At 41.3% G+C, this 13938-nt stretch overlaps 1 protein-coding gene across 1 annotated transcript in view; it reads left to right on the forward strand.

Moving 5' to 3' along the window:
• The first annotated feature begins 1740 nt into the window (after positions 1–1740).
• The window catches only part of notchl (notch receptor, like), a 36260-nt gene continuing 24062 nt past the window's right edge, over positions 1741–13938 (forward strand). Inside the window, exons 1-8 of the mRNA XM_062062725.1 lie at positions 1741–1940; positions 5093–5237; positions 7841–8173; positions 12203–12423; positions 12780–13134; positions 13222–13397; positions 13486–13547; positions 13623–13746. Of these exons, the coding sequence (XP_061918709.1) occupies positions 1889–1940; positions 5093–5237; positions 7841–8173; positions 12203–12423; positions 12780–13134; positions 13222–13397; positions 13486–13547; positions 13623–13746 (1468 nt within the window). The 5' untranslated portion in view covers positions 1741–1888. The remainder of the gene's footprint in view (positions 1941–5092; positions 5238–7840; positions 8174–12202; positions 12424–12779; positions 13135–13221; positions 13398–13485; positions 13548–13622; positions 13747–13938) is intronic.

A 13938-nucleotide genomic window follows, 5' to 3' on the forward strand; every position in this document is an offset into this window, starting at 1 on the left:
ACAGAGCTTTCGCCGCTGCTGCTCCCAAGCTCTGGAACGACCTACCTCTTAGTGTTAGACAAGCGTCCTCTCTTCCTGTTTTTAAATCTCTCTTAAAAACATACTTTTATTCCATGGCTTTTAACACTGAGTGATATCCATCCTGCAATGGTGCCCCATAATACACCTGCTGTGAACCTGTTTTTATGTTTTATTTATTTATTTATTTATTTATTTTTTTATCGTGTTCTGTTTATGTTGTGTTGTGTTTGCTCGGTTCTCGTATTATCTTTTAACCTGCCCATTGTACAGCACTTTGGCTACCCCTGTGGTACATTTTAAATGTGCTTTATAAATAAAGTTGATTTGATTTGATTTGATTAATGTCTTGTGCCTGCTGGGTCAGCTTTCTCTGGACATTTCTTTCATTGACCACGGAAATATCCAAAACATGACGTGCAGGTAAGAAGAGTCTTTTATAACTACTACTCAGGTCAAGTGCAGCTGGGAAGTGCACAATAGGCACAACACAGCTTAAACACTCATGGAACAAACAATGCAGTACAACTCATACAACCATCCAGTCTGGACCATGGCATGGGGCTGGCCTATAAAGCCCTCTGATTAGCGACCAGAGGCAGATGAGTCTTCTGATCACTAATCAGAGGCAGGTGAGTAGCACTGATAACGTCACTGTAGCATGACACAAACTGGAAGTAGAACAGAAAATAGGAGAACAAAACAGGGAACATAGACCGATCACAGGAAAACGAATACACCCAGTCAGACCTGAATGGCAGGCCATGACAGTTTCAGCACATATGGGTTTAGAGGTATTTGTAAATAATAGTAGTCTTCATCTTAATTATTTAACCTCAGTATGTTTCTGTCTACTCACCTGTAAATCTGTGTCAGCTAATGGGATTTCAATATACTGTATCCATCTATTACATGTGCAAAGTTGTGTAATGCTGTAAAAAGTGGATAAAGTCAGTAATATCCCTTCTTGAAAACAAACACTCTGTCCAAAAAGCTATGAATAAACACAGCTCGTTAGCGTTAAATGGGTCACATTATGATTTTTTTTTTCTACAGTAAAACACTTCCTTGTGGTCTAGATCAGTGGTCCCCAACCACGGGCCGATTGGTACCGGGCCGCACAAGAAATTTAAAAAAAAATTTAAAAAATGTTTAAAAAAATAAAAAAATTAAATCAACATAAAAAACACAATATATACATTATATATCAATATAAATCAATACAGTCCGCAGGGATACAGTCCGTAAGCACACATGATTGTATTTCTTTATGAAAAAAAAAAAAAAAAAATTAAACCCCCCCCCCCCCCGGTCCGTGGGACAAATTTTCAAGCGTTGACCGGTCCGCAGCTACTAGATAACATGTAATGGTGGTTCTTGGGTCAACATGTTGCATAGCTTATGTTTTACAGACCATCTTCAAGCCACTTTCTGACTGTCTCTTTAGAATGCACTGTTTTGACAGTTGTTTAGGCAAGTTTATTCACAATGTTCCATTTATAACAGTTAAAGAGCAACAGAGCAATACAGCCACCTGTGTTTCTTGTATTAATATAAGAAAAATCTAAATTCACTTTTTGGATAAAACTAATGCGTTGCACTGCAAATGCGTTCGACATTGTGCGTCACAGACGGTCAGCGCCCTCCTATTCTTCTGCACACAGTGGCAGGAAGTTATCCACATATCCGCAAGACCTCAAAAAAAAAAAAAGGTCTGGTGAACAGAAGTGGGCTGAGTGGTTCCTTTAGAAGGTGTTTGTGGTGCTGGTGTCGCAGACAACAATGTCCGCGACTGTAACTTTGGATATCGAAGACTAGAGGTGTGAAGAGGTGCTGGACTGGACTTATTTAGACCCTGAGAGACTTGAAGATGCTGACTTTGCACTTGTTTGTTCTACTGGGACTGAGCTGGACGAACCGAGGTGGGTCCAAATTTCAACATATGGGAAACTGGCCTTTTCTAAATTTGACGTCTTGAAATAGTTTCAAAAGAAAATAAATGTAATTATTAATTACAGTGCAGATTGAATGTGTATGGAAATAACTTTTTTTAATTTTTTATTTACCTGCCTGTAATATTGAAAATAAAAATAAAACAGCAACCAGCACAAAGGTAAATATGAAGACTGAAAAGTTTGGAAAAAAGTTGTCGAATTTGCCAAAAAATACAATTTAAGTGTCATTTAAATTAAATTAAACTGACAGTATAGTTTGAGGAGTCCTGGCCATGCACAGGGTATAAACCGTCAAAACTTGAATAACAGATTGAGCAAATGTAAAATTAGTAAAAAAAAAAAAGTTGAATCCTCTTTAAGAATGATTCTCAAACTGTGGTACTTGGGTTCCAGCTAGTGATAACGCCAGGGGCGTCACTAGCTTTTAAGGACAGGGGGGGCTTAGCCCCAGGAGATGCACAGGATGCGAGCGAACGTAGCGCACGAGCACAAAACTTCACAAACGGCTAACAAAGACTTATAAATTATTCATTGTTATTATTATTATTTCAGTCGGTTTATTTTCAATCTGTGTTCAGTACAACAACAAACATGGGTTTGCACAGTGACATTTTGTTTACAGCATCAACAACAAACAATTACTTGCATGATCCTTCAAGATACACTGAAACACAATGAAAGTCATGGCATTAGCCTCTATCTTATTAATTCACAACATAGAGGCTAATGCCACGACTTTAGCTCACAATACAATAATTGTTTGTTCCCAAATATTTTGAAGTTGCACATATTACATTTTGGGCACATATGTGACTAAAATGGTTGTAAATTCAAGCCCTGGAAATATTACTTAATTACTTGAATTAAAGTAATATCTGGATCGGGATAATTTGGCTTGTATATAACATATATATATATATATATATATATATATATATATATATATATATATATATATATATATATATATATATATATTATGGCAAGCCGTTAAGGAAACAAAATATATATGGAAGTCTGAATAGAAATGAGAAACTTTTATATACAGTATACTGTAAATAAGAAAGACTTAGAGTCTGTCTGCTGATCTGAAAAAGAGCCAAAGCTGTCAAAGAGCTGAGGGACCATCTTCAAAGTGCAATGCTGAAACAAATAATGCAAACAATAAAATGTAACTTCCAGGGCTTGAGATTAATGTAGTTCCGTCGTCGGTAAAAAAAAAAATGCACGGGACGAAATTAAATGCTCCCCGGGACGATGGCTTTTAACCATTTTTTTCTTTTTCTTTTTATGTATTTATTCATTTTACATTTTATATTAAATGTCTTGGTTTTTCCACCCTCTGAAAATCCTATGAAATGTTTAACAAGCCATCCTATAATAATACAACAGCTATTAATGTAACGATACAATAAAACAAGTATGTTTATTATATATATATTTTCATTATTTTAACAATAGGCTAATGTATATTACTTTATATAGATTCTAAAAGAAACACAAAACTTAAAAACTAAATGATTTACAATTGCAGACACAAGGTTCTTGTTCTGCAGTGCTGTGTGCTAATGTGCTTCGTACACCTGCAACTCCGCAAGCAAGGTCGCAGAGAAAATGCGGACTGGATTTTGAGTGATGTGGGCATTTTCTGTATGAACAAGTGGAATGGATTGGATTCCGACGCACTAAAGGGGCTCTCTAACTTATGCTATGAAGTGAGGGGAAACTGAGTGAATAATGACAGGTTATATGATTATTTATTTAAACTCATATTCGGGCCATTTTATAATGAATATGTCGGCATGTATTTGTAAAAAAAAAAAAAAATAAAAAAAAAGATTTTTATTTTTTTTTTAACACCAAATTATTTAGGGGGGCTTAAGAACATTTTAGGGGGGCTTGAGACCCCCTAAAATAGGCCTAACAACGCCAATGGATAACGCCAAAAAAACAAAACAAAAAACACTCAATTGAACATTCAAGCACAGTGTTACTGTTCAAACTGTGTGTAATATTGCAGTTGCCAAAAATATTAGATAATAGATGTGCCAAAAAAAAAGTATTTTTGAATGAATCGCGATTCTTACTTGTAACGATTCTTAATCGATTAAAAAAAATCAAAAATTGACTTTAAAAAGAAAAAATATATGTATATACATATATATAATATAATATAATATAATATATATATTTTTTTAATCTGTCCTGTTAAGACACTCAAGCATATCGTGGCTGTAGATGACCATATCTGCTGTACAGATTTACTTTAGAAAAGAGAAATGAGAGAAATACCTTTCTTGCTGCCTTATTTCTATTTGATATTATTAAATAATTGGGTAGAATTGTATTCAACAAAACCAGTTTTTTTTAAAGTTATATAGAAATTTATCAGAGCTGTTATCTATTTTATGGAGGAATGCAGTTAATCATAGAACTAGCACCCAATGTTATTAAAAAAGTATTGATATTGAATCGAGAATTGTTTTGAATCGAGAATCGATTCTGAATCGATTCGTTACCCCCAGGAATCGAAACGAATCGTGTGGTGCCCAAAGATTCACAGCCCTATTAGATATACTGTGTAAATAAAACCTCTGCCTTTTTAATGAACCTTAGGGCTATTATGCTACTGTATTTTAATGTTGGTCATTATGGTGGTACTTGGAGAGCCAAGTGTTTTCTGAGGTGGTGAAATATGATCTATAATTTGTATGAATGGTCCAACTGCTGTGATTTTAATATCCCTCGTTCACTCTATGAGGTTATACCATTCAGGTCCCCACCTGCCAAGCCCATTGTCTCGCTCCATCCCATTCCTCATTGCCAAGGCGACAACCTTTGACCTTTATCGAGTCCTGGCCCACTCCACTTCCTGTTGCTATTCACTTCTCCTGGAAACTTCCTGTTTATGTCGGGCCCCCTTTTCCTGTTCCCCTCTAACGCTCAGGAGGCGCTCTTTGCCGTTACTCAGGAACAATGAGTGCTATTATTGATGTCGCGATAAGACCCAAGAAAAACAGTCCTGATGGTCTTAAGCAGACGAAGTACAGTACTGGCCCTGGCTTGTACAACCCATTTAGCGGCCTCCGTGAAGATGTTTTGTTTTTCTCCTTCCACAGCAGCGTCTGGTGACCCGTGGGCACAGTGTCCTGGCAGCAGAAAGTGTAAGGGCAAGTTTGGGGACGGGTCATGTGACAGAGAGTGTATGGAGCCCGAATGCCTCCGAGACGGCCTGGACTGTCTTAAAGACAGAGGCCCCTGCAAGTGAGACATCATCACATTCATAATCACTTTTTTTTTCCAGGGTTAAAATAGTTTTTATCAAATTTTAATATTTATTTTCACGTTTTTAAATGTCCATGTTTTACACATTTTAAATTAAATATTTTCAGTGTAGACATGCTTTAAATCCGAGATACGCAATTTTGAAGTAAATGCATGTAAGAATACACACACTGAACACATTGCATTGAACAAGATGATTATGTTTGCAGTTCAGTTTAATTAAATTTCACACTCTTGTGTATCTAAATGAGGTCACATCTTTGTACTAAATTGACATTAATTTAAATGCAATTAAATGTATTTGTTTATTTAGCATAAAACAGTGTTTCCTAACCAATTGCTGGGCCGCTAAAAAATATCTGTTTCTCAGTGTAAGCCGCAGCGATACTCAGTTGCAATACACTTTTCCTCCACTTGTGGCAGTAATAACAGTGTCAATCGAACAGAAGAAGTCCGGAGCTAAAAAAAAGTTTCTTGAGCGCTAAAAATTATGACTAAAGTGGTGAGGCTGTATTTTAATTTGCACTTATATTTTATTGACGGTTTAGTTAAGAAACATATTCATTATGAATTTAGTTTGTTTATTTTGGCACAACATAATTGTATGTAAATGAATTTTTCCTCAGTCATTTATGAGTCCCTTCTTATGCAGTATGTTTGGTTTGTACTTATTTTCTTAAGACTCATGTGTTAAACAAATAATAATCTTTGTGATTAACACGTGGTTTCATTTCATTTGACAAGGTTGTAAACTATAAGTTAGATATAATTATTGAATATGAATAAAATCAAGGGTAAGATTCAGTGTTGCTATATTTGAGTGGGCCCCGAGAGCCACTTTGTAGCAGGAAAGGTTAAGAGCCCCTAGCGTAAAAGGTGTAACACAACGAAGGGGTGCACTGCAAATCAATATTAGGCCAATAGACAGCCAATATTTGTTTTTTTGTCTTTTTTATTTATTTAGGTAATGCGTAACATAGACAGAGAAGTTACGGCCCAATCAGTGACATGTCTGTCAAGACTATGAGAGGCTAAAGAGGCCCAGATGTTCTTGCCTTCATCCGTTCAATGATCTTTATGAAAATGATATATACACATCAAAGGGCCAAGTTGGCACACTATTTTATTGTAGTGGGCCAGCCCAAATTAAACATTTCCCACTGACACAACCCTAATAACACAACAGGTGTGTATTGGGAACAGTGTTGCTAGATTCCCAGAAATCACGTTGAATGACGTGGTGGGCAAAATTGAATGAGGTGGCGGGCCACAATAATGAAATGGCGGACAACGTTAAATGCCGTGTGGCAGGCCACTTTACGTGATGTGGAAGACCACATCGAATGACATGGTGGACCACACTAAATGACGTGTAGAGCCACCTTACATTAAATGGCAGACGGCGTTAAATGGTGCGAAAGATTACGTTAAATAATGTGGAAAACCACGTTAAATGATGTGGGAGACCACATTAAATGATGTGGAAGACCACATTAAATGATGTGGAAGACCACACCCAATGATTTGGAAGACCACACTAAACGACTTGGCGAACCACATTAAAAGACATGCCAGGCCACCAAAAAAGAATGTGGGAGACCACGTTAAATGACTTGGCGGACCACAATGAAAGACGTGCCAGGCCACTTTAAATAATGTTGCAGACCACATTGAATGATGTTGCTGGCCCAAATAAAAAAAAAGGGGCACGCCCAATTTAGTGATGTGGCTGACGCCATACGTGGCGGGCCACATTGAATGATGTAGAAAACCACATTAAATGATGTGGCAGACCACGTTAAATGATGTGGAAGACCACATTGAATGACGTGCCAGGCCAAATTAAATAATGTGGCAGGCCACTTTAAATAACGGGGCAGGCCCCATTTAGTGATGTGGCGGGCCACATTCAATGACGTAGAAGACCACATTAGATGAGGTGGCAGACCACATTAAATGATTTGGCAGACTTCATTGAATGACGTAGAAGACCACATTAAACAATGTGAAAAACCATGTTAAACGATGTGGGAGACCACATTGAATGATGTGGCAGGCCAACTGAAAATAACAGGGCAGGCCCCATTTAATGATTTGGTGGACCACATTGAACAAAGTGTTGGACCACATAAAATGACGTGGAGGGTCAGATCTGGCCCCAGGTCTTGAGTTTGACACCAGTGGTGTATAATATAGCATATACTGCGACATTGCGGTTTATCGTTGAATAAAGTAACAGCACTGAAAAAAGTTGCTACTGGCTGAAGAGCGCCCCCAACTGGCCGTAACTAGGCACGTAAGACAATGCACAACACCAGGCAGCGCATGATGTATCATGTTTATGTTTGCTAAATTTGAGTACCTTGAAGGTAGAAAAGCGCTGTACAAGTATAACCCATTTATCATTTAATAGTCATGTTTTGATCAATAATTTAACATTATGGGACTTTTGCAATTATTGATGGTACAAATGATCATACAAATACAATAACTATTGTACGCAGATTAAGAATACCTGCATTACGTTTCTTTATATAATGATGATTAAATGTAAATCTGAAATGTTGCTTTCTACATCCTAGTCCGGGCCACATCCCGTACTGCAGCAACCACTACGCCAACTCCCAATGCGACAAGGGGTGCGACAGCGCCCCCTGCGGGTGGGACGGCAGCGACTGCTTCACGCACCAGAGCCCCTTGTGGGCCAAGGGCACCCTGGTAGTGCACACCAGCATCGCACACAAAGGCGGCGCCTTCACCAACACAACGGTGCTCTGGGCGCTCAGCGTGCTCCTGCGTACGCCGCTCAAACAGAGAGGCTCAGCCCCGCTCGCTGCCAACAGGAACTTGTTTGAGTTTGACCCCCAGCAGCTCGTTGACCTGTTGGCTCAAACAACGCCAGCGGATTCAAACGGGTAAGAGCTTTCGCCAAAAAGAATGGAACTTTGATTGGTCACAGTGGGACTGTGTCTAAAAACATAGGGGATCCACATAAAAAATATATGTTAATACTATAATTAATAATAACAGATTTTTTTTAAATGTATGAATACTGTATTTGCCTTTTTAATTAAAGGCCTACTGAAATGAATTTTTTTAATTTAAACGGGGATAGCAGATCCATTCTATGTGTCATACTTGATCATTTCGCGATATTGCCATATTTTTGCTGAAAGAATTTAGTAGAGAACATCGACGATAAAGTTCGCAACTTTTGGTCGCTGATAAAAAAAGCCTTGCCTGTACCGGAAGTAGCGTGACGTCGCAGGCTGATGGGCTCCTCACATTTCCCCATTGTTTACACCAGCAACGAGAGCGATTCGGACTGAGAAAGCGACGATTACCCCATATATTTGAGCGAGGATGAAAGATTCGTGGATGAGGAATGTGAGAGTGAAGGACTAGAGGGCAGTGCAGGACATATCTTTTTTCACTCTGACCGTAACTTAGGTGAAAGGGCTCATTGGATTCCACAATTTCTCCTTTTTCTATTGTGGATCACGGATTTGTATTTTAAACCACCTCGGATACTATATCCTCTTGAAAATAAGAGTTGAGAACGTGAAATGGACATTCACAGTGACTTTTATCTCCATGACAATAAATCGGCGAAGCACTTTAGCTACGGAGCTAACGTGATAGCATCGTGCTTAAATGCAGATAGAAACAAAATAAATAAGCCCCTGACTGGAAGGATAGACAGAAGATCAACAATACTACTATCAGGAGACACCGAACCAAACACTGGACCTGTAACTACACGGTTAATGCTGTGCCGCCAGTCGAAGCCTAGCAATGCTGTTGCTAACGACGCCATTGAAGCTAACTTAGCTACGGGACCTCGTCAGAGCTATAATAAAAACATTAGCGCTCCACCTACGCCAGCCCTCATCTGCTCATCAACACCCGTGCTCACCTGCGTTCCAGCGATCGACGGCGCGACGAAGGACTTCACCCGATTATCGATGCAGTCGGCGGCTAGCGTCGGAAAGCGCGTCTGCTATCCTCAAAGTCCTCCTGGTTGTGTTGCTGCAGCCAGCCGCTAATACACCGATCCCACCTACAGCTTTCTTCTTTGCAGTCTCCATTGTTTATTAAACAAATTGCAAAAGATTCACCAACACAGATGTCCAGAATACTGTGGAATTTTGCGATGAAAACAGAGCTGTTTGTATTGAGATACAATGGTGTCCGAATACTTACGTTTCAACCATCGACGTCACGCGCAAACGTCATCATACATAGACGTTTTCAACCGGAAGTTTCGCGGGACATTTAAAATTGCACTTTATAAGTTAACCCGGCCGTATTGGCATGTGTTGCAATGTTAAGATTTCATCATTGATATATAAACTATCAGACTGCGTGGTCGGTAGTAGTGGGTTTCAGTAGGCCTTTAAATATATTCATCCCAGCAAATAATGTGATGACGTCATATTGACCTCCCCCCTAAAAACACCCCCACCGCCACAGGTATCTTGGCAACTTAGGGGAAACCCTGACTGCAACTACCCTTGGTATCGACATCACCAATTTATGGATCAATCCGCTCTCCCCTTACGTGTCATCTTACTTTAGACTTCCTAAATTTAACGAAACACAATTTTTTTTACTGTTGTTCAAAGGTAGTTTAGCAATTAGCTTAGCGATTAGCATGCCTCCTTCTGGCTTGCCCGCAGTGTGAAACATGTTTAGCCTACTAAAAATGCAGTTTATTTGCCGTAATTGGGGTGATTATTATTAAGTTAGGGAGCGGCTCCACACTGTGTACGGAGACACATAATTGGCTGCTAGCAGCTTGTCAACCAGAGGACTAAAACTAAATTTGCGTCAGCTATTAGGGATCGGCTTTTGTGACTGGCATTAATCAGCAATAGCGATGACATATTTTTTTTACAAAAATTGGCCGATACTGATCGGTGACCGATCGATTGGCACATCCCTAATTATTTACATACCAAATAGTATATTACAAGAAATTGTTTAGACTTGAGGATCATGTTGCATTAAGAATCAATTCTGAATCCAAGAATCAGAGTCATATTGAATCGTGAGTTGATGTAAGACAGTGTTTCTTAAGTTTTGGGCCGGTGCCCCGTGTCGGGCTGCGAGCACCCCCGAGAGAGCGCCAAAAAATATGTGTTTCTCAGCTGTAGTCTGTATGGGCCAGTTGTAATACAGGGAAGTTTCTTAAGCGCAAAAATTATGACTAAAGTGGTGAAGCTGTATTTTCATTTGTACTTTAATCTTATTAGCAGTTTATTTAGAAAAAATATTTATTATACATTTGTTTTTTTGTTTTAGCACAGCACAAGTGTAAGTAATTTTTATTTTTGAGTTATTTATGAGTCTCTTCATACGCAGTACATTTGATTATTATTTATTTTTCTAAATAGTCTGACATAAGCCTAAGGTTTACGTGCGAAATAAATAATAATCTTTGTGACTAACACATGCGATCATATCATTTGACAAAGTTGTAAATTAAGTAGGTTGGATATAATTCAAAATTCAAAAATTAAAATCAAGAGTGGAGTGCCATCTCCGGGTTGGGGAGGAGACTCTGCCCCAAGTGGAGGAGTTCAAGTACCTAGGAGTCTTGTTCACGAGTGAGGGAAGAGTGGATCGTGAGATCGACAGGCGGATCGGTGCGGCGTCTTCAGTAATGCGGACGCTGTATCGATCCGTTGTGGTGAAGAAGGAGCTGAGCCGGAAGGCAAAGCTCTCAATTTACCGGTCGATCTACGTTCCCATCCTCACCTATGGTCATGAGCTTTGGGTTATGATCGAAAGGACAAGATCACGGGTACAGGCGGCCGAAATGAGTTTCCTCCGCCGGGTGGCGGGGCTCTCCCTTAGAGATAGGGTGAGAAGCTCTGCCATCCGGGGGGAGCTCAAAGTAAAGCCGCTGCTCCTCCACATCGAGAGGAGCCAGATGAGTTGGTTCGGACATCTGGTCAGGATGCCACCCGAACGCCTCCCTAGGGAGTTGTTTAGGGCACGTCCAACCAGTAGGAGGCCGCGGGGAAGACCCAGGACATGTTGGGAAGACTATGTCTCCCGGCTGGCCTGGGAACGCCTCGGGATCCCCCGGCAGGAGCTGGACGAAGTGGCTGGGGAGAGGAAAGTCTGGGCTTCCCTGCTTAGGCTGCTACCCCCGCGACCCGACCTCGGATAAGCGGAAGAAGATGAATGGATGGAAAATCAAGAGTAAGATTACTAATTCAGTGTTAATATTTGAGTGGGCCCGGGTCCCTCTGTAGTGGAAAAGTTGGGCTCAGATGTTAAGAACCCCTGCAGATACACATCGTATTTGTTGTTAAGTACCGCCCCTGCAAAGACGGCCATTTGTTTCCACCAATCAAGCTTATATTTTTTACACATGTGCTCGTCACTCCGAAAGTTACTGTGAGTGTTTTGTAGAGCTGTATGAGAAATTTCAAGTCAGTTCGACACACAAGGTTTACCAACAGCACCACGGTGTGGTGTATGGGTCAGAAAAATAGTAGCAATAGTAGAAGTGATGCAGTTTTGTTGTTGTTGTTGTTATTGTTGTGTTTGTTGTTGTTGTCTCTTTGTCTTAACCCCATCTTGTCCCTGCAATTTCCCCCTCTGTCTTCCTTTTTTTCTCTTTCTATCCCCTCCTGCTCCGGCCCGGCTGCACCAAATAATAAAATCCATTTAATAAAGTCAAATAAAAATAAATAAGGCAACAAGAGAAGTATCCCACACTTCTCTTTTGTAAAGTTAATCTGTACAGCCGATATGGGCATCTACATCAACAATATGATTTGCCTGAGTAGCTGGACAGGACAAAAAAATAAAAAAAATAAAATAGTAGCAACACAGTGTTGACAAAGGTTCACCCTATTGTGTGCAGCGTTTCAGAGGTAGAAGCGTTACATTACATTACATCATTGTTATCCATGAATGTTTCTTCCTAGCTCCCTGGTTTTCCTCCAAGTGGACAACCGACCGTGTTCCCGCCAGCCCTCTACCTGTTTCCCGTACGCCACCGAGGCCGCCAGCTTCCTTCGCGCCGTCATGCTGCTGAGGCCCGCCCGGTATCCCGCCCTCCAGGAGCTGAAGGCCGTCATCGCTGTCCGAGGTGTGCAAGACGAGATAGGCAGCAGGGACGAGGAAACGCGGAAGGAGGAAGTCAAAGGTAGAGGTGGCAGCCTCCTGTTTCCTGCACACACATAGCAACAAACTGCAACCTCAATAATGAACATAATGTGGTGGTGAACCGCTGGCCTTGCCACCTTCTCCGCAGTAGAAGGACGGCGTGGCAAAGCCTCCCGTTTGTGAAGTGTATGTTGTCCACCTGTGCATGTCACACGTAATGGTCATACTTTGTTACCTGCCCAAGATGGTGGACCACAGTCTACAAGATTTGGCTGGCTGCTTGCTTTATGACAAATGTAATCTTCCACCATATGCAAAACATGTTATTTCTTAGACTAGCAGATATTACACTACCTCAAACAAATCAATCAATTATTGTATTGCTTTTTCTTAAAGAGCCCACCCCAGCATGGTTATGGGCCGTGGTTGCCATAGCAGCAGGCCTGCTCCTGGCCTTGGCCATGGTGGTCTTCCTAGTGGTGAGGAGGGCGAGGCAGCAGAGAAGGGAGAGAGAGAGTGGCGGCGGCAGCAGCAGTGGAGATGGGCCCCGGGTAAGACACGGCTCCACCGCCACCTACAACAAGAAGGGCAAATCCAAGTCCTGGACACCGCACGCCGCCACACAGCAGGAGCCCAGAGTGCGTTCAGGGCGGGAGCATGATAAGATGGGCTTGAGGAAGAAGAAGAAAGCCAAAGAAGCGGAAAAGAAGAGAAGGAGGGAACCCCTCGGGGAGGACGCCATGAGGATGAGGTGAGTGACCTTTGAAGAGGAGGCAGGAAGGATCTCGTTAGCTGGTGCCGGTGTTCCTAATGATATGTCCTGTGGGTTCTTCGTCAGACCTCTCAAGAGGGACCCCGACATCGCCAGCGACACAGACTTCACCCAGAGCTCCATGGAGGACATCAGCGCCAGGTGCGGCGACCGCCAGGACGACGCCACCATCTGCGACCGCAGGAGCCAGGAGCTGAAACACTACCGGGCTGGAGGCTCGCAGCCCCGCAGGCCAGCTCCTTGTGAGTCAAGTCCATACTATTCACCTTGATAAAATATATACACATTACATAATGGGAGTTACAATATGCATCAAATTGTCTCCTTCAGCTTCATCCGGAGGCTGGGAAAGGAACGCCATACCGCCACCTCTGCTCAGTCCCCCTCAGCAAGTCAGCTCATTTACATAATGTAGTAATAATTACAGAATTACTATGGCATTCATACGTTACTGCTTATGTTGGCAGTCGGCAGAGTGGTGCGGACCGGACGGCTCTGTGGTTCTGATCCGCGCGGTGCGTAGTGGACTGGACAGAGTAGTGCTGGAGCTGCTGAGAGCTGGAGTGCCTGTGAATAACACGGATCATACTGGTAATGTACTGGATGTGTACCGTACGAACAGAATACTGCAATTTAAAGGTTCATCATTATCGTAATTTCCACCACATTGGAATTGTGTCATCCAAAATTTGGCCTTTATACTTGAATTTACAGTTTAAAGGGGCTTTTAGTAAGCCTTGCCGTGAAGAAAGTGTCGGCAGCTTTAATGCTAATGAGCTCTTT

The sequence above is a fragment of the Entelurus aequoreus genome, linkage group LG11 (genome assembly GCF_033978785.1).
Source record: "Entelurus aequoreus isolate RoL-2023_Sb linkage group LG11, RoL_Eaeq_v1.1, whole genome shotgun sequence".
Lineage (NCBI taxonomy): Eukaryota > Metazoa > Chordata > Actinopteri > Syngnathiformes > Syngnathidae > Entelurus > Entelurus aequoreus.